Source organism: Elaeis guineensis, chromosome 4, assembly GCF_000442705.2.
Source record: "Elaeis guineensis isolate ETL-2024a chromosome 4, EG11, whole genome shotgun sequence".
Taxonomy (NCBI): domain Eukaryota; kingdom Viridiplantae; phylum Streptophyta; class Magnoliopsida; order Arecales; family Arecaceae; genus Elaeis; species Elaeis guineensis.
In genome coordinates, this window is record NC_025996.2 from 1,760,474 (window position 1) to 1,779,618 (window position 19,145).

The window sequence follows — 19,145 nt, forward strand, 5'->3', positions numbered from 1 at the left end:
ATAGTAATTGAAGAACAAAGTTTATAATTTTTAATTTTAAGAAATAAGAATTAAAATTATAATTAAACTTAAAAAATATTTTAAATTACTAAATCAATTTAAATATAATTTTTTAAAAAATATTTTAAATAAAGAAAAAAATACGTAATAGAATGTCAAAAAGATAAAAATGGAAGAAAACTAAAATTAAAATTTAAAATTATAAAAATTATAAATTAAATTAAAAAATATATCATAAAAGAATAAAATAAATTAAATTAATTACAATTTCTTTTTTAGGGTATTTTATAAATGTGACTTAAAAAAATTTAATTTGAATTAAATTTTGATCAAAAAATAAATACATTAAAAAGTTAAAAAATGAGGAAAATGTGGAAAAAAATTTTGTAAATTGAACTTTAAAAGAAATAATTTTTTTTTAAATTATCTGAAGAAAAGAAAAAAATATTGTAAAAAAATAAAAAATACCCTAAAAAAGAAAGAAAGGAAAAAAATAGATTTGAAAAAAAATAGAAATTATAATTCTAATTGAAAAACAAAATTTTTAATTTTTAATTTTAAAAAATAAAAATGATAATTATAATTGAAATAAAAAATATCATTTTAAATAATTAAATTAATTTAAACATAATTGTTTAAAAAATATTTTAAGTAAAGGAAAAGAATATGTAGTAGAATGCTAAAAAGATAAAAATGAAAGAAAACTGAAATTATAATTTCAAATGATAAAAATTTTAAAAAAATTTAAAAAAAATATCATAAAAGAAATAAATAAAAAAATAGTAATAAAATAAAATTATAATTATAAATTTGAAAAAAAATTAATTTTAATTTAAATTAAAAATTATCATTTAAATTATTATTTTTATTATTTAATTAAATTTATTTATTAAAAGATTACAAATAGATAATTAAAGAAATTAAAAAAAATAAAAAAAAGGAGAAAACGCCAAAGAGAATGGCGTTTTCCCCTCGCCAAACCTCTTTTTCCCTCCTTCTTCCTTCTCCCTCTTCTCCTTCTCCCTTCTCGATCTTCTCCGGCGTCTCTCTGGCGGCGAGCTCTCGACGGCGGTAAGCTCTTCCCGCCTCTCTCTCCCTCTTCCTCTTTCTCTCTCCCTCTTCCCCTCTCTCTCTTTTTCTATTTCTCTCATGCCGGCGGCGGGCCCCGCATCCCGGCGGTGGGCCGCGCGCCCCGACGGCGGGCCGCGGCCCCCTCCTTTCCCTCTTCCTCTCTCTCTCTCCCTTTTCCTTGGCCGCCGGCCACAGACGGCCGGCGGCGGGCCCCCGCCCGCGGAGGGCCCCGACCCCGTCCTCTCCCTCTTCCTCTCTCTCTCTCTCCTTCTCCTTGGCCGCCAGCCACAGACGGCCGCGGCGGGCCCCGCATCCCGGCGGTGGGCCGCGGCCCCCTCCTCTCTCTCTTCCTCTCTCTCTCCCTTCTCCTTGGCCGCCGGCCACAGACGGCCGGTGGCGGGCCTCGCATCCCGACGGTGGGCCCCGGCCCCCTCCTCTCTCTCTTCCTCTCTCTCTCTCTTCCTCTCTCTCCCTTCTCCTTGGCCGCCGGCCACAGACGGCCGGCGGCGAGCCACGCGCCCCGGCGGCGGGCCCCGCATCCCGACGGTGGGTCCCGCCCCCTCCTCTCTCTCTTCCTCTCTCTCTCCCTTCTCCTTGCCCGCCGGCCACAGACGGCCGGCGGCGGGCCGCGCGCCCCGGCAGCGGGCCCCAAGTCCCGACGGTGGGCCCCGACCCCCTCCTCTCTCTCTTCCTCTCTCTCTCCCTTCTCCTTGCCCGCCGGCCACAGACGGCCGGCGGCGGGCTGCGCGCCCCGACGGCGGCCCCAAGTCCCGACGGTGGGCCTCGGCCCCCTCCTCTCTCTCTTCCTCTCTCTCTCCCTTCTCCTTGGCCGCCGGCCACAGACGGCCGGCGGCGGGCCGTGCGCCCCGGCGGTGGGCCCCACGTCCCGACAGTGGGCCCCGACCCCCTCCTCTCCCTATTCCTCTCTCTCCCTTCTCATTGGCCGACGGCCACAGACGGCCGGCGACGGGCCGTGCATCCCGGCGGCGGGCTCCGTGTCTCGGCGGTGGGCCCCGGCCCCTTCCTCTTCCTCTCTCTCTTCCTCTCTCTCCCTTTAGAGTGTTAGATTATTTACGATATGTGGGATTTTATGGAGTATATCGGATTGGTCGTATACAGATGGACGTTGGTCTTATTACTGCTTTGCTTGAGAGATGGCGTCCAAAGACACACACATTTAATCTTTCATTTGGTGAGGCGACCATCACTTTACAGGATGTCAGCATCTTTATGGACTACCAGTTGATGGAGATCCAGTTATCGGAGTTGATCTCACACTTACCATTCCAGAGTGGCAGGCTTTGTGCTTGCGATTGTTAGGGTTTGAGCCCGACGCACATTTTTTCGATCATTCACGACTCAGGATTGAGTGTTTGGATGATCGTTATCGACATTTTCATATTGCGGATGATGCACCAAAGGAGATGGTGCAACAGTATGTTAGGGGTCAGGTGCTGCGGTTGTTAGGTGGTGTCCTGTTACCTGATACTTCATCGAATAAGATGAAGTTGATGTTTTTGCCATTATTAGAGGATTTAGACTTCGCTCGTCGACTCAGTTGGGGCAGTGCAGTACTAGCTTATCTATACCGAGCTATGTGTCGGAGTTCTTATGCTGATCAGAGCGAGATTGGCGGTTATCTTGTATTATTACATGCACGTGAATTAAAAATTTTACATTAGATATATTTTACATTGGATATATCATTTATTTAATTTTTGAAATTTGCAGATTTGGATATGGGAGCGTATGCCGACTATCAGTCCATTACGACGACAGTTGCTCGAGATGCCATCAGAGCAGCAGGATCCTGATATTCCATTCAGACTAGACGGACCATTGGGATACAGGTATCGAAATATTTTTTTTTTTAATTTATTATTTCAAATTTATTTAATATTAGTACATTGTGAAACAGATGGAACGTTGCATTCAACGTTCATCACGTATCGACAAGAGTGGCACGGATTTATAGGTGCTAGTTGGATACATTAGTTGATACATCTAGACGGGTAAATTTTGAATTTTTTACAAATATCATTTTACAGTATTCATAATCTATTAAAATTTTAGCTTACTAATTTTTTTATTTTAACTATATCAGTTTTTGTGGGAGCCATATACAGATGGGATATTGGCTATACTGCCGCAGATGTGTACAGTTGGATACGACATATGGACTGCTAGGGTGCCACTTATTTATTTTGATGTGGTAGAGTGGCATCTTTCCGATCGTGTCCTGCGGCAGTTTGGTCAGACTCAGGGCATCCCAGAGCAGTTTGATACTAGCCAGGGACTTCATCATATTGATCGACGAGGGAGAGCTCGTATTGACTGGCGTATCAGACATGCACAGTATATCGATATTTGGGATGCACGTCGAGATCACATTGTTTATGGTGATCCTATTTTGAGAGCCGTTCATATACTGATGACTACATGGCTTGGTTTTTTAGCATTACGGTGCGAGTCATTGGACAGTCTCAGTATGTAGTTTCTGGATACGAGGGCGAGAGTTCTACTGTGCGTCTTTTGGTAAGATTATGAAAATTACTTCATGTTATTTGTGTTATATTTCTATTTTATATTTTACACTATACTGACTGTTTTATACTAACTGTTCTATTTTTATTTTATAGACTGATTCTATGTCGGATCTCGTGTTGGACGCTCGTCGTGCTTTATCTACGACTGATGAGGACGAGCGGATTCAGATATTGCGGGAGATAGAGAGAACAAGTTTCGGAACATTGATGGCGATTGGTGTTGATCCACATACCTGTGCGCCTTGGTATGGAGCAGTTCGGGCACCAGATATGAGTTATACGCCGTCACCATATGTTTCACATATGCCATCACCGCATATTTCGCATATGTCATCATTCGATGCTGCACAGATGCCACCGCCTTTTCATCCACAGATGGTAGCGTCTTCTTCATCCTACATCCCCCAGATGATATCACCGGGTACCAGTTGGCCACATGAGTATGATACTTTCTTTTCAGGTCCATCCGTGTATCCAGATGAGAGAGTTGAACGGGTCTCTCAGTCCGTAGATGATCCGACAGCATCAGTTATTCCTGAGCAGCATGATCAGCAGATCTCCTCCATTGATATAGGGGAGGAGCCATCACAGCAGGAGTAGCTGGCGAGGACCTTCCTGAGAAGGTCCAAGCGACCACGGGCGCCGCGACGTCCTTGTGGGACTTAGTCTTTGTTATATTTGTATTTAGTATTTTTTATATTTTTATTGTACTATTCTTTTGTACGTTTGACATTTTTATTTTATTTAATAATATTAAATATTGATTTTATTTTATATTATTTAATTTTAAATGATCGGATATTATGATTTTGCATATGGATACACATACTCGAACGCGTCTCAGAATATTAGGAGAGAAAAAGTTATGCTGAAAGGATTATAAAAATTATAACGTAAATAATAATATATCGAATGTTGCTCTTTGAATTGATTTTAATGGTTACAAAGCATTTATCAGATCTGATTCGGAAGTCTCAAAAGTAAGAACAAAAGATGTGTTATCTATTGGAGGTAATTTTAATATTTTTGGAAGCGTATTTTGTAAGAAAAATAAGTTTATATTTTTGAGTCGACCCCATGAATCGACTCATGGCTAAAAGGGCTTAACGGCACGCAAAATTTTTGACTGCCACACTCTGTGAGTCGATCCCTTGGCTTTCTTTCTGATAAATTTTATTTTTTAAATTTATTTTTTTTATATTTTTTTAAAAATTTTAATTTAATGAGGATAGTAATTTGAATGATAATTATTTTTTTCTGATTTTTTCTGATTTATTAAATTTTTTAATGAGGATAGTAATTTGAATGATAATTTTTAATTTAAATTAAAGTTAATTTTTTTATTTATAATTATAATTTCTATTTTATTACCATTTTTTCTCTTTTATTTACTTCTTTTATGATATATTTTTTAATTTAATTTATAATTTTTATAATTTAAAATTATAATTTTAGTTTCTTCCATTTTTATCTTTTTGACATTCTATTACTTCATATTAAATATTTAATTTTTTTATTCATATTTATAATTATATTATTTTTTAATTTCTTTCATTTCTTTCTATTTTTATGAAATTCTTTCTTTTTTAGGGTATTTTTTATTTTTTTACAATATTTTTATCTTTTCTTCAGATATTTTTTTTACAATAATTTTAAAAAAATTATTTTTTTTAAAGTTCAATTTACAAATTTTTTTTCCATATTTTTCCTCATTTTTTAACTTTTTAATGTATTTATTTTTTGATCAAAATTTAATTCAAATTAAATTTTTTTAAGTCACATTTATAAAATACCCTAAAAAAGAAATTATAATTAATTTAATTTAATTTTATTCTTTTATGATATATTTCTTTTAATTTAATTTATAATTTTTATATTTTTATATTTTAATTTTAGTTTTCTTCCATTTTTATCTTTTTGACATTCTATTACGTATTTTGTTCCTTTATTTAAAATATTTTTTTAAAAATTATATTTAAATTAATTTATGTTGCCCAGCTATGCAACCCAAGAGGGGGGGTGAATTGGGTTTCTAAAAATTTTATGCTTAACTTATGTCTTATGAAAAAATGTTTGACAATAGCTAAATAACTTGAGAGAGTAAAGTTAATTCAAGACTAATGGCTAAATGCAAGAATGCAAGAGAATAATGGAGAGTCAAAGAAGAGCAATTAGGCACAACACAAATAAAAAGATTTATAGTGGTTCGGTGCCAACCTTGCACCTACATCCACTCTCCAAGCTCCTACTTGAAAATTCCAATCCACTAATCTTGTATTCAACCAGAATACAAATGTCGAAAACTCCGACTCTAGCTATCCCAAGCTAGTCCACTTATTTTTCGGGTACAAGCCAACCCAATACACTCTGATTCAAGGTTCGGATCAACCTTCCCTTATTTTGGAACCCTTCCAAAGCAAAAACACTAACTCAAACAGAGTATAACAATGAATAGCACAAAAAGTACAGAGAAAGCTCCTTTAATGAGCGTATGAGACTTTAAATATACTTTACTCAAGAAGAAGAAGACCCTTTTTGATTTCCTCAAGGTGGTTGGAGACTTGAATGTGCACTTGAGGAGTTGGTGAGCTTGGATTAAAGGCTTCTTGAATGCTTTGAGTGAGCTTTTGCTAGGGCTGAAAAGTTTGCTTGAAATCTCTTTTTCAAAATCTCTCTTGTTGATTCTTCTTGATGATTCCCACCTTTTTGTCCCTTTTATAGCTTCAAGAAATAGTGGAAAACATTCTGGGCTAAAATAGAGCTGTTAGACCACATTAAATGAGCATTAAAAGTACTTAAAATGGGTTAAAAACTAGTCGTTGCGGAACAATCCCATCACAGGAGTTGACTCATGAGTCGACTCATGCCTGGGGGTCGACTCATGGGTCGACCTCTGTGGAAAAACATCAGAAAACCAAAAGGAAAGCAAGGTTCTGTGAAATTGGCTCAAAACCCATAGAGGTCGACTCATGGGTCGACTCATGCCTTGGGGGTCGACTCACAGGGTGTGCCAAGTTTGTGCCATCCAAAAATTCAGCGTGCCAATCATCTCATGTGCCATGGGTCGACTCATGGGTCGACTCATATTTTTCAAACATGTATATCTTTTAAAATATAAGTCCAAAAATAATAAAATTTTCACCAATGGATCACAAATCTTTTGTTCTATCATTTGATACTTTCAAATCAGGGTTCGATAAAATTATGATTTTGCTTCTGAAAAGCAATAAGTCTTTTTCAAACGAAAATCATTAGTACCCCTTCAAATGCTTTGTAATCATCAAAATCAATCCAAAGAGCAACAATTTAGTAGTTTAAAATATTTTTTTAATTTCAATTATAATTTTAATTCTTATTTCTTAAATTTAAAAATTATAAACTTTGTTCTTCAATTACAATTATAATTTCTATTTTTTTCATTTCTTTATATTTTTATGAAATTTTTTTAGGCTATTTTTAATTTTTTTTGATTCTTTTTTAAATAAATTAATTTTAATTTGAAAAAATAATTTGAAAAAATATTTTTATTTCAATTAATTTTTAAAATTTTATTTTTTTAAAATTTTAATTTATAATTCTTATTTTTTTTTGATTTTTTTAAAATTTTTATGTTTTAATGCTACATTTTATTTTTTAAATTCTTTTTTAAATTTTTTTGACAAGCATTTGAAATGATGTTTTTCAATTAAATTTCAAATTTTTATTTCTTTCATATTTCTTTCTCTTTTTTTTCATTTTCTATGATATTTTTTATTTTTAAATTTCTTAAGATTTTTTTTCACATTTTTTAAAAACAATTTGAAAAAAAATATCTAAATTTATTTTTTTTGAATTACAAATTCAAATCTTTATATTCTAAATTTCAATCAAAATTAAAATTTTAATTTATTTATTAATTTCAAATTTTAAAAAAAATTTCTATTAATTCTCGATTTTTTTTCTTTTTTTTTGTGGGAAAAATTGAAAACGTCATTTTGAACGGCGTTTTTAAAGACGCCATTCAAAATGGCGTTTTTAAAGACGCCATTCCAATTGGCGTTTCTTTTTTTTTTTTGGTGACGATGCCATCGTGAAAAATAGGGTGACGTGGAGGGGAAAAAAAACGCCATTCAAAATGGTGTTTTTTTCTTTTGCATTAGTTTGGTAAAAAAATTTGATTTTGAATTATTTTGATATTTAAATTTTTTTTTTGTATTATTATGAAAAAGAGCTCCTGTTTTCATTTATTTATTGGGCCCATCGCACCATTCAATCGATAATCGGTGGCTTCTATCCCATCACCAGCGATGCTGTTAACTGATTGATGCCCGGGTAGGTTTCCCTTGGCTTATTCCATGTAGTTGATATGGAAGGCATGAAAGTGTTTCAGGCTCTGCCTTCTGCCTTCAACCCCTCGGTAACCGGTAAGATAAAATTTGTGGATTGCGGTTGTTTATATATTATACTATAATTCATTTTCTTCCATTGGAATGAAATATGAATTTTTTTTTTCCTTTTTTGATAGGAAGAATGAATGAAATATGAATTGAAAGCAACGTTCCAATAAATAGGCCTTGCAACAACTGGTATCTTGGAAATATACAATATTGAAGTGTTGGTGATTATAAAATCCATTCATTTATTTAATTGTTATTTTTTTGAGGCACCGACACATTTTTATTCCTAGTTGAGCCTTTTACTTTATTATCAGTACTGATACGAGGGAACTATACTTTGTGCACATAAAAGAAAGGATTTGCAGATGATGATGAAGCATCTTCTACACTATTTTTTGTGAAGATGCGACTAGATGAACTATCATGTTTTACTTTAAAAAGAAAAAAAATATTTAAAAAAATTATAATGATTATAAAACATCTTGAATCATGTTTTGCACAGGAAAGGTAGAAAAGGCGAAAGGGAAAGTTATCACGCGCCAGCCACGCCATCCCCCCACAACCTTAAAAAAAAAAAAAAAACTATAATGCATTCTTCTTTTTTTTTTTTTTTTCCTTCACAATTCACATGTCATTTATCTTTTATCTTTCTTTTTTGACCTGTTTTAAAATCAATTCATCAATCTACACTACACGTATCTTGTCCTTGACGGCGACTAGCTCTTTTTGAGCTAAAATGACAAGTCTGGAATTTGTACACATGCCATGCTAGAGGGATGCACGTGCTGAAAGCCATGAGCCCCCACTTGGCCACTCAGCTTGCCAGATATGGATCAGCACGTCGCTCCATGGCGGTTGTAGCCTTTGCACCCATCCACCGTTGGATCACCCATCGCACAGCTCTCAAAGTGATCCTAACTCTGTCATCCCTCTGCCTGCACAGATCTCAAAGCGAGCAGTGGATGATCCAACGGTGGATGGGTTTGAAGGAAGATAAATCCATCTTTGAAAAAAAAAAAAAAAAGGAAAAGTGGATGGATTTGAAGGAAGGTGAATCCATCTTTGAAAAAAAAAAAACAAAAAGAAAAGAAGAGAGAGAGAAATAAACCAATGAGACCTTAGTTGAGCCTTCTTCCAAGCAGTAAACTTTACTAGTTTTTTTAGGAGAAAAAAAAAATCTTTAAAATGGTACTTAAGAGATAGACCATTTTAAACAACCAAGGACATGATAGAATCTAAAAACTTGACCAGTCATACCAGAAAGCTAAGTCATGCATGAAATTTCTAAAAATCTAAAAGTGCCAATATGACATCTAATTAGGATTTTTTTTTTAAAAAAAAAGATAACTTATTTAAACTCTATGATATGATACCATCCCGTAAGAATATAGTGTATCGGATGATGAGAGCTAAAATCTATTGTTTGGGTTTGGAAATGGGAGGTCGCAATAAAAATTCTATTTCGAGCATATTAGACAGGATATATCTTCCAACCAAAAAGAATTAGATAAAACAATTGAAAATAAAGTTGACATAAAAGTCACTATATAGATTTTTAGCTTTGTTTTTTAATGATTATATTACTCATCATACCTCTAGCATAAGTAGAGTCTTTACTATTCAATTTTATAATTTATTAATAAAAAATTAAATTATATTTTTGTTGACTATCATATTGTTTAATATTTTAAAAGATTCAAGTTAAATAGATTGAAAAAAAAAATACTTCTTTCATCGGAAGCATATCAGAAGCTTCATTCGCTTTGTTGAGCTACAAATAAAATATTTCTTCCCATCTTCTTCTTTTGATAAAAACATTCTAAAATATTTCCCAATACCATCTTATGACACGACACGCAACATTCTCTCCAAAGTGATATACCTTGTATATTGTGGTAGAGTGCGGCTTTGTCCATTTCAAGTAAGGCTGATCATGGGCCGCACAACAAATATCAAGTTCTAGATAAGGCAGTGAAAAGCCCAACTGAAAGTATATAATAGTTTAGGCCCAAGGTTTGGCCCATGATCAACTCTGATTTTAAGTTAGGAACAAGAGATGGTCCTTATCATCCGTACGAAAAAGTTACCATCAAAAAGAAGAAAACAAGAATAAGGAGGAAGAGATGGTGAGAAGGGTTCTAGTAAACAAGAACTAAGTGGATTTGCTTTTTTTAAAGATCCAACAGCACACTGAAGGAATCGGATTTCAATTAAATAATATCTTTTTAACTGAGTGGAAGTGCATCTACGTTTGCTTGACCCGCAAAGTCTAACCCTACCATTTATAAATCAAAAGCTTATCTTACTTTATTATTCGTCTTGTTAGGTAGGCTGTCGTATCACTTGCCCGTTGGAGCTCATAACTCCAATAGACCTGCATGACTCAGGCTTACTGTTTGCCAGCCACTCCGAAGACAACCCAAAGTCCATTTCATGTCAAACCAACATCTATAATATATAGTTCTTGGTTTGGCTCGGGGCAACCTAGCTAGGCCAAGTCGCAAAAGCCATGGACAAACACGAGAAGTTTGATTCGGTAGCCCAGTCCTTGGATCACGGAATCCCATTTCCCACTAGAAACATGCATGCAGTAGAGTTTTGGTACAGATGAGATAATGCTTGTGAAGACAAATGATGAGAAAATTCCCTTCAAAGGCAGGCAAATGCAGCAAAATTAAGGCGGTAGCTTCATAATTTAGGTCCTACGTTCATGTTCCCTATGACACAAAGTTTATCTGGACCCCAACCACAAGATAAGATGATGACCGGGTTCATCATTGATATGGGGCCCAGATGATATGGCCTACAAACTCAACATGTGTCATGTACTATGATGCAGTGCAAACCACTGGTTATTTCTCTCACAGAGTTAAAGTATATCAGACAAAAGTGGCTGAAGAGAAGTGCGCTCCTCCCCATCTATCTCCATCAAGTCCTACCCTACCAACAAGCATCCAAGAAGAATGAACTTTAGCATGACGTGGAATCGGGGAAACGTAGGAGAGGGGTCAATTAATTCATCGATCGATTTGCTTATCGGGTAGGTGAAGAATGCTTTCATGGCTTTAATTGATAAGATCAGGTCACTTTAGTGTTTCTTTCCGTCGTGTGAGTACCTTTCAAATATTTATATCATGATAGTTTTGATTCTTGAAGAGATAAATCTCTCTAACATATACCTCTCTTAAACAAGCTAGCTAGCTTTTGGTGGTGTAGCATACTGAATATATTTGCTTTAATTTCCTCATGATGTTTTCTCTTGAATTGAAATCATGCAAATGGATGAACATCAGCTTCAAAGATGGTATATAAGAGCGCATGGGGCGTGACACCGAGGACATATTGAATCCTTACATTAAGACAAACCGACATGGACAGGCCACATGACTTGTGGAAGCAATCATAGAGTAAAATAGTTTGCATCTTAATAATTGGGGTGTTTTCTAGTAGTTGATCGTGAAAGATGATTGGAACAGCGAGGATCTATTTTTGTCTATCTCTCAAAAATACTATATTTTTATTTTTTTTAACATGACGGGTGAAAATTTTCTCATAAATATATATATATATATATATATATATGCTCCTATCTCTCTCTTAAATATATAAACGGGAAGGAGAACCCACCATGACCCCACTTCAAGTTGGGAGGCAACGTTCGAAAACCTTTGGCCACCTTTATTTGGAGGACAACCGTACGATATAAAACCATGGGGTTGGGAGAGAGGAGACATCATCATGTGACCCTGATTTTAAAAATTGGAAGTTGGCGAAGATATGAATAGATATTAGATTGGTTTGCTACGGATATCTTTTGGTGGACGTTGTGACGGTTAACAATTTGGTTCAAGGGTTATCCAGAAATCATGGATAATCGCATCGATTCATTTAGATATCGTTCGTTTAGAATAGATACAAATCAGAAAATGACGAGAGAAATAAAGAAAATTAATAAAAGACACTCGCTGGACTGGATAATCGCAACCACCGAAGGCCGACGCTGAGCTCTTATCGGATTGTTTCCTGACAAACACTAATCCGAGGCTGGCCAATGGAAAAGAGCCACAGTTTGTGACGCATCAGGATCCCGTAGGCCATGTAGCAGCATCACTTTTTGACGCTTGTGTCATGTCATGTTATTCCACTCTAAAATCCCTGAAGCGCTAGTCTTTAGCTGTAAGGGTCCTATGATAGATAATTCCTTATCCTTTGGTTAAAAACTACAACTCTCTAGGTACTGGCAAGTGCGCCAGCTGAGAGAGAAAAGAGCCCATGGCTATCAGATGATATCTAGCATACCTTTTGGCTGCAACTAGTGCACAGAACAAATCTCATGAGACCGAAAGCAAATTCCTTGCAGGCCCAGGGTTTTCATCTCGCAAAAACATCCATTAGCTTTAGCATTTTATCGGTTCTCATTTTACCCAACTAATACTACTTAGAGCTTCCTTTGATGTGATATATCTATCTATCTATCTATCTATCTATCTTTAAACAAAGAAAGTTGAGGCTCAAATTCTCGAGGGCATCAATGCCTGGGATCCAGCCTGCTTTCCACCATTTTGTATGTGTTAGTTGAGTACCTGGTCTGATACGGAAAGAAGGCTTCACATGAGATGATGAAGGCCAGCTCTTACATTTCAAGAGCTCCCTGAAACAAATTCCAGCTATGGCCCACGTCTGCCGCCCCACCATAGCATGCAGATGTTGGGGAAGCTAGCTTTTCTGGAAAATTTTTTGCCATCTTTTGGAGTCAATTATAATATAAAACATTGCGTTGGTGGAGGGGAGACACCATCACGTGACCTACCAGTCCATTATAATATAAAATATTGGTAGGCGGAGGTTTTTATTTACATTAATTTGTTCCGGAGGGTTAACTTTTCTTATAATTAACTTCATGACAATCTGATTTAGAATGAAAGCGAATCCCCTGCGATGTGTGCAGTGGGATATGGTGCACATGTGGATGACATCCACTGTAGAATGGACGGCCATACGTTTATGCTCATGCATGCCATCCATATTCTGATATTGGACGTCATCCATGGGTGCGTTGTATCCTATGATGTTGTACGCGCATCGCAACGGGCTTGTGCTCATTTAGGATTAGCATTCCAAATACGGAGGATATCACGGTTTACCGTATGATTCTAGGAGCATCTCAAGGATCATTCCATGGACGATTTTTTTTTTTTTTTTTTGCTTCATTTTCAATAGAACTGGGAGGGCTCCAACTCTGTACTGTACACCATACCCGCGAAGCTCTTAATTACCTAGGTGAAAGCATAGTCGTCGACTAGATCCGGGCTTAAAGCTCAGGAACCAGAATACCAAAAAATTTTAGGTATGCAAGAGGATTGACACATGAATTCAACTATAATGGTAAGGGATGCTGCATGCCATCTGAAGTAAAGTAAGGTGGTATGGTTGACAAATTAAATTAGTGGCTTAGTCTTGGAGGGGAAAAAAAAAAGTAATTATTGTTGAAGTATATATGTGCTCCTCTTTTTAAAAAATTATAATTCTTTTAGCAAAAGAAAAATAGAAATGATGTTTTGGCTCATGAGATACACATGTTTTATTGATGTGTGAAAACTTGATAATAAGTGTTGTATCATAATATTTTTCTTTCTTTCTGATCGAGCAAATTCCTTTAATTATATCAATCATTGAACTATCCATCAATGGATTAATCTCATTTACTTTCTTTCCCCTCCCATATATTGAGAATTGAGCAATTTTTTTTGATACTATGTTCTGATCTAAGACGCTCTCAGTACAAGATCGTACGATTTTGTCTTTTAAAAAACGTCTCATAAGAAAGGAAAGATTTCAATCTATATAAGTCATACTCTCTCTTGATTCACAACAGATGTGAGATTAAAGATGTCTTTACCATTTATACCACAATACTATTATTTATCAATTCTAAAGAAAGTAAAAATAATAATGATATAGATATACTTCCCCCGTCCACCTTCTAGAGCACAAACATGATTTCAACCACCAGCGTTGGATTTTTTATCACAAAAAAAAAAAACTACTGGTGTTGGATATCATTAGTTCAAAGAAGAATCTTGATATTACATCCAAAAAAAAAAAAAAAAAGAGAGAGAGAGAGAAAACCTTGATGTCCTAATTAATGCTTCCGTGTGGAGATATGTAATAATAGAGAGAGATATTATTCTTAGTAATTATTTGATGTGGAAAAATTTTTACAATCAAATCGATCATAGAAAAAATTATGATCGAATTATCGTCACCTGCCACATGCATATATTAGGATATCTATCAAAAAAGAAATGATTATGTAATATTTATCTAAATTGTTCAAATATTTTTAAAATTTATTTTTTTTAATATTTTAATATGTGCATAATCATCCATTTTTTTGTTGAATATTTTTGAAGTATATTCGCTCATAAGTTTTTTATTATCAATTTGATTATCAATCTGATGCAGGTATTGACTTGTTGACAAGTTTTGAGTAGGGCATCATTTCTATAATTAGTAGCCACGAAATTGTGGCACGTACGCAATTGACCCGCACGTATATGGCATCGATAACCAGATTCTTTGACACTTTCTGCAATAAATGTTTATTTTTGTTAGGTGATTGGATGTAATAACTCCTATGAATTTGGATGTAATTGAGAGATGGCAAGTCCGCTCAAACACTATCGGTTCAAGGAGTTGGATGCCACGCAGAAGTCATGACAAGACCATGATGGGACGACACTTGCCCTTAGCAATAAAATCCAAACTGTATTGCAAACCTAGAAGGAGAATCTTGCGCAGTCTGGTCGGCCCTACCGTCATGTGCGGTCATTGATAGCCTCCATACTACTTCCATTTAGATGCAGGACAAACGAAGCTACTCCTGGCAGATGCAGCGCAAACAAACAAGAATCAATCAGTCCTCATATGATAACATTAAGGTGATACAGAAGATGATGCGTATATTGCTTACTTTTGGTAGCACCATATGTCCACAGAAAAACTAATAATACAATAGATTGGACGATTTTTTATATAGCCAACAATACCGCTTCTGTACTATAGGATTTTACGGCCTCAATTTCTGAATATTTTATTTTTTGATTCATATAGATGTATCTATAAAAAAGTGGTATAATTTTTTCTATTCACCAAACAAAAAAAAAAAAAATACAGGCTAGCAATATGTTGCACAGCCATATTTCCTACTCTGCTCTTTGTTAAGTATGATAGAAGAAGGTTGTTTTAACATTATAAATATGCAAGCCATAAAAAATAATAGTCCATTGAACAACCATGTTCCCTGCTCTTCTCTTGATTAAATATGATGGAAGGAGACGGGTGCAATTTCTGGGTCTAGTTAATATAGTTTACACAGCCTTGGGTATTTATCAACACAATTTGATACGAGAATGGAGTGGTGAATGTAATTATGCAACATAAGAAGTAAGATAAGTATAAACTATAATATCGTAACCTAACAAGTTCATTATTAAATAAAATAATTTTGGTGATTTTATTTTTATCTAAACATAATAGTGGTTACGTACCTCACATTTCATTAAAAAAATAAAAAAAAGAAATTTGTATGACATGAAGAGTGGAGATCAAGGATTGAACCTTGTATTACATATATAAGAATGGCAACAGGTTTGATATAAATCAGATTGGGTCAATATTCGTATCTATATTGTAATTAAAAACTTCATATCCATATCCACTCCAAATCGGATCAAATAGGGCCACAGATCGAATTGGATCAAATAGATATGAGGGATCGAATTGGATCAAATTGGATAAAAAAATCATCATGAAAATATTATACAATTATTGTAACTTTGAAAGGAGAATTTAGATTAAAGATATATCGGATCGAATTCGAGACGAGATATACCAAAATCCATATCCAATTCAAATCTGCTTCAAATATTTTTTTGGAACCCGACATACTTCAGATTAGATATTCATTAGATTGGCTAAAATTATCATCCTTATATTTATATATTTAGTGAGGATTTTATTATATAATAATTTTTTTAAAAATATTAGTAGGAGTTGATCACTAAATAGCGTTATGACTTATGTCCCACAAATGTGATGGGCATGATCTCAAGGATTATATAGCATTAAATTTTAATTCGTATGATGTACATGAAAGGATCATGAGCAACTATGATCTCTTTATTTATTTAAATTTTTTTTTTTCATTCTTCAAGTGATTATAGTCATTTCTCATGATTGATAGCATTTATCATCCCTTTGATAATTGTTTAGTTTGCATTTTCAATTGGTTAAGAGTCAACTCAAAGACAAGGCTTGTTTTCCGATTCTAGGTACGTTTTTCGACCAAGTCTCACAAGAGTTTGCTTGACACATAGTCCTCTTACTACGTTTGATCTGGGAATCCAAATATATATGATTATATTAGCACAAACTCCTGTGTTAAGGGGTCCATAGGTGGACTTATATGGTATTAGACAATTAATTATTTCTTATGCCATTTTCAAAGAATACTCGGCTGCGAGGAATAGTCATACAAACATCCAAAGGAAAGCTGTCATAAACTATTCCTTGGTACGAGGACATTTCTACGCCTATTTTGTACATTTTTATGGAAAAAAAAGCATTTAAAAATTACTCCAAGAGGTCGAGCCAAAACAAATATTGGTATAAGTCGGCATAACTATTCTTATGGGAATATTTTTTGCCATTCTCATTTTTCCTTTTTCGAAACCAAACATGGCCGAAGGTTGTGTTTGATAGGGAGATAAATGATTATCCCACCAAATGCCTAAAAAAGGTCATAAAATAGCCTCGTTTGAATGAATAAGTCCATAAAAAGCAAACTTATTCCGATATTTCACTAAAATAATGCAATAAAAGTATTCCAACAAACGGAGATAACCTATCCACTTTAATTACGATTTCATCCATGTGCACCCGCCAAAAAATAAAAAAACAATTTTGTTCGTCAGAAAATCTAACTAATAACATGACTGATGCGCTCGGTTAATCTCTCCATCTCTCTCTCTCTCTCTCCAGTTAAATATAATATAATAAAATTCATCTCGTGAAATAACCTATCCAAGATATCCTTTGACAAATTATCCCCTCCCTCGAAGCCTGGGAAAAATAAGCGCAGACGCCTATCGCAGAGGAGGTGGGACAGTCCAACTATTCCCTGTTTTTGCTATCAGATTTCTTATCAGCCTCGGAAGGCAATAAAGCACAAGCCGTCCAGCCCCGCCACAAAGAGAGACGGATGGCAGAATCCATCCATCCGCTGCTCTGCCCTCCCACAAAAACAGAACGAACAAAGCGAAAAGGAGGAGAATTCAAGAAGAATTTACGAAAATAAAAGCAAAGAGGACGCGAAATTCCATATCTCTTGCATCTCTTTACATGATAGAACACCACAACTTTATACAAAGAGGACACGTTGCGATTCTTCATCATATATAAAGACCTCTACCGGAAAAGAGATCAGGAGACGAACGAAGAAAAGAACCCATCTTTTTCTCACAGCAAGATTCAAAAATCCTTTTCCCCACTCTCCGGAGTCCTTCTAGAAACTTCTCAGAGCAAGCCGTCTTCACAAAAAGAGGGCGGATATATACGGTGGTATTTATACGATCTCTGTACGCAAAGCCAGCAGCCATCCCTTCTAGGTTGGCTCCTCCGCTGCTCTCGTTCCCTCTCCACTGGTTATCCACGGATGCCCTGAAATTTTTCATTTTCTTTTGTCAAATAACATGCATAATATAGATAAAAAGAAACATGTGGAATTATTTTCTTTTTTAAGAAAATAAAATAAAATCGGAGATACCAAAAAAAAAAAATGGCAAGCTGAGTACCGAAACGCAAGATCTTGGGGGGGGGGGGTTCCGGGAAAATCACAAGAGATTTTTTTTTAAAGGCCCAAAAGGAAAACGAGATAGATCGGAAAAGAAACCCTAGAAAAGAGATCGGATGAAGAAAGAAAAGGGGATCGTATCGAAGGCTCACCGAGGACTTGATCCGCCGAGAACCTTCGAGAGACGTCCTTACAGAGCATCCGGCGTAGAAGATCTTTGGCCGCCGGGGAGACGGCGCGGAAGTTCCGCGTCGGGAAGCGGAGATTGGCGCGGAGCACCGCCTCGAAGATCTCGACCGCCGTGTCGCCGTAGAAGGGCGGGACACCGGACAGCATTACGTATAGCACCACCCCGGCGCTCCAGACGTCCACCTTCTCGTCGTAGTCCCTCCCAGCCACCACCTCCGGGGCTACGTAGTGGGGCGTCCCTACCAGACCCCTCATCGGCCGCCCGTCCCCGAAGCACTCCGCCGACCCGAAGTCCGCCAGTTTCAGGCACCCCCGCTCGTCGAATAGCACGTTGTCCGGCTTGATGTCGCGATGTGCCACCCCGCGGCGGTGGCACACAGCTACCGCCTCCATCAGCGGCGCCATCACCGCCGCCGCCTCCGCCTCCGACAGGGGCGACCCCCGCCGGCTGATCCGGTCGAAGAGGTCCGGCCCCGGGCACAGCTCCATCACCACGTGGAGCCACGCCTCGTCCTCGTACACCGCGTGGACCTGGACCGCGTGCGGGTTCCCGGCGGCGGCGAGCTGGGCGATCTTGGCCTCCCGCTCGATGCACTCGCGGTCGACGTCGTCGGAGAGCAGGGCTTTCTCGATGGACTTGACGGCGAACGCCTCGCCGGTCTCCGTCGAGACGCACCGGTATACGGTGCCGAACCTCCCCCGTCCGATCTCTGTTCCGATCTCGTAGGCCCTCTTCAGCTCCGCACTCATCGCTCCAAACCCTGACCCACTGGTTGCTTTTCTTGGAGCGCACTTCGCCTTCCTTTATAGAGAGCAGAGGATTCGGTGTGATTCCACCGAATATTCGGTCCTGCTATACGGAACGAGATCCTCGATCGGACGGCTCCGGACTCTTCGGCCGACTCCTATTCAACTTCGAATTGCCCTTTTTTTTTTTTTTTTTTTTTATCCCTAAAACGCCACTATTCTTTTGTTCAATTAGGAGACAAGTAAATTGGATTACTGGCTAATAGCTCAAAATACATGAGGGCAAAACCGTCTAATAAGTTAATCATTGTTAATGGCGGGAATTCTGCTTCTGTGATCCTTTTCCGTTAAGGAATCGCCCAT

General features: G+C 36.8%; 1 protein-coding gene across 1 annotated transcript; it reads right to left on the reverse strand.

Annotated features, from left to right (window-relative positions):
• Positions 1 to 17,338: 17,338 nt before the first annotated feature.
• Positions 17,339 to 18,823, reverse strand: LOC105036875 (phosphoenolpyruvate carboxylase kinase 1). The gene is made up of 2 exons (XM_010912598.4): positions 17,999 to 18,823; positions 17,339 to 17,713 (listed from the first exon to the last, which is right to left on the reverse strand). The coding sequence occupies exons 1-2, from the start codon at positions 18,783 to 18,785 to the stop codon at positions 17,658 to 17,660; spliced, it is 843 nt and encodes a 280-aa protein (XP_010910900.2). The 5' UTR covers positions 18,786 to 18,823; the 3' UTR covers positions 17,339 to 17,657.
• Between the last annotated feature and the right edge of the window lie 322 nt (positions 18,824 to 19,145).

Bases quoted from the DNA above. Each gene is read 5' to 3' on its own strand.
- LOC105036875 (XM_010912598.4), bottom strand. From the start codon at position 18,785: ATGAGTGCGGAGCTGAAGAGGGCCTACGAGATCGGAACAGAGATCGGA. The intron at 17,714-17,998 runs GTGAGCCTTCGA...GAAAAATTTCAG, and splicing joins CTCGGCGGATCAAGTCCTCG to GGCATCCGTGGATAACCAGT.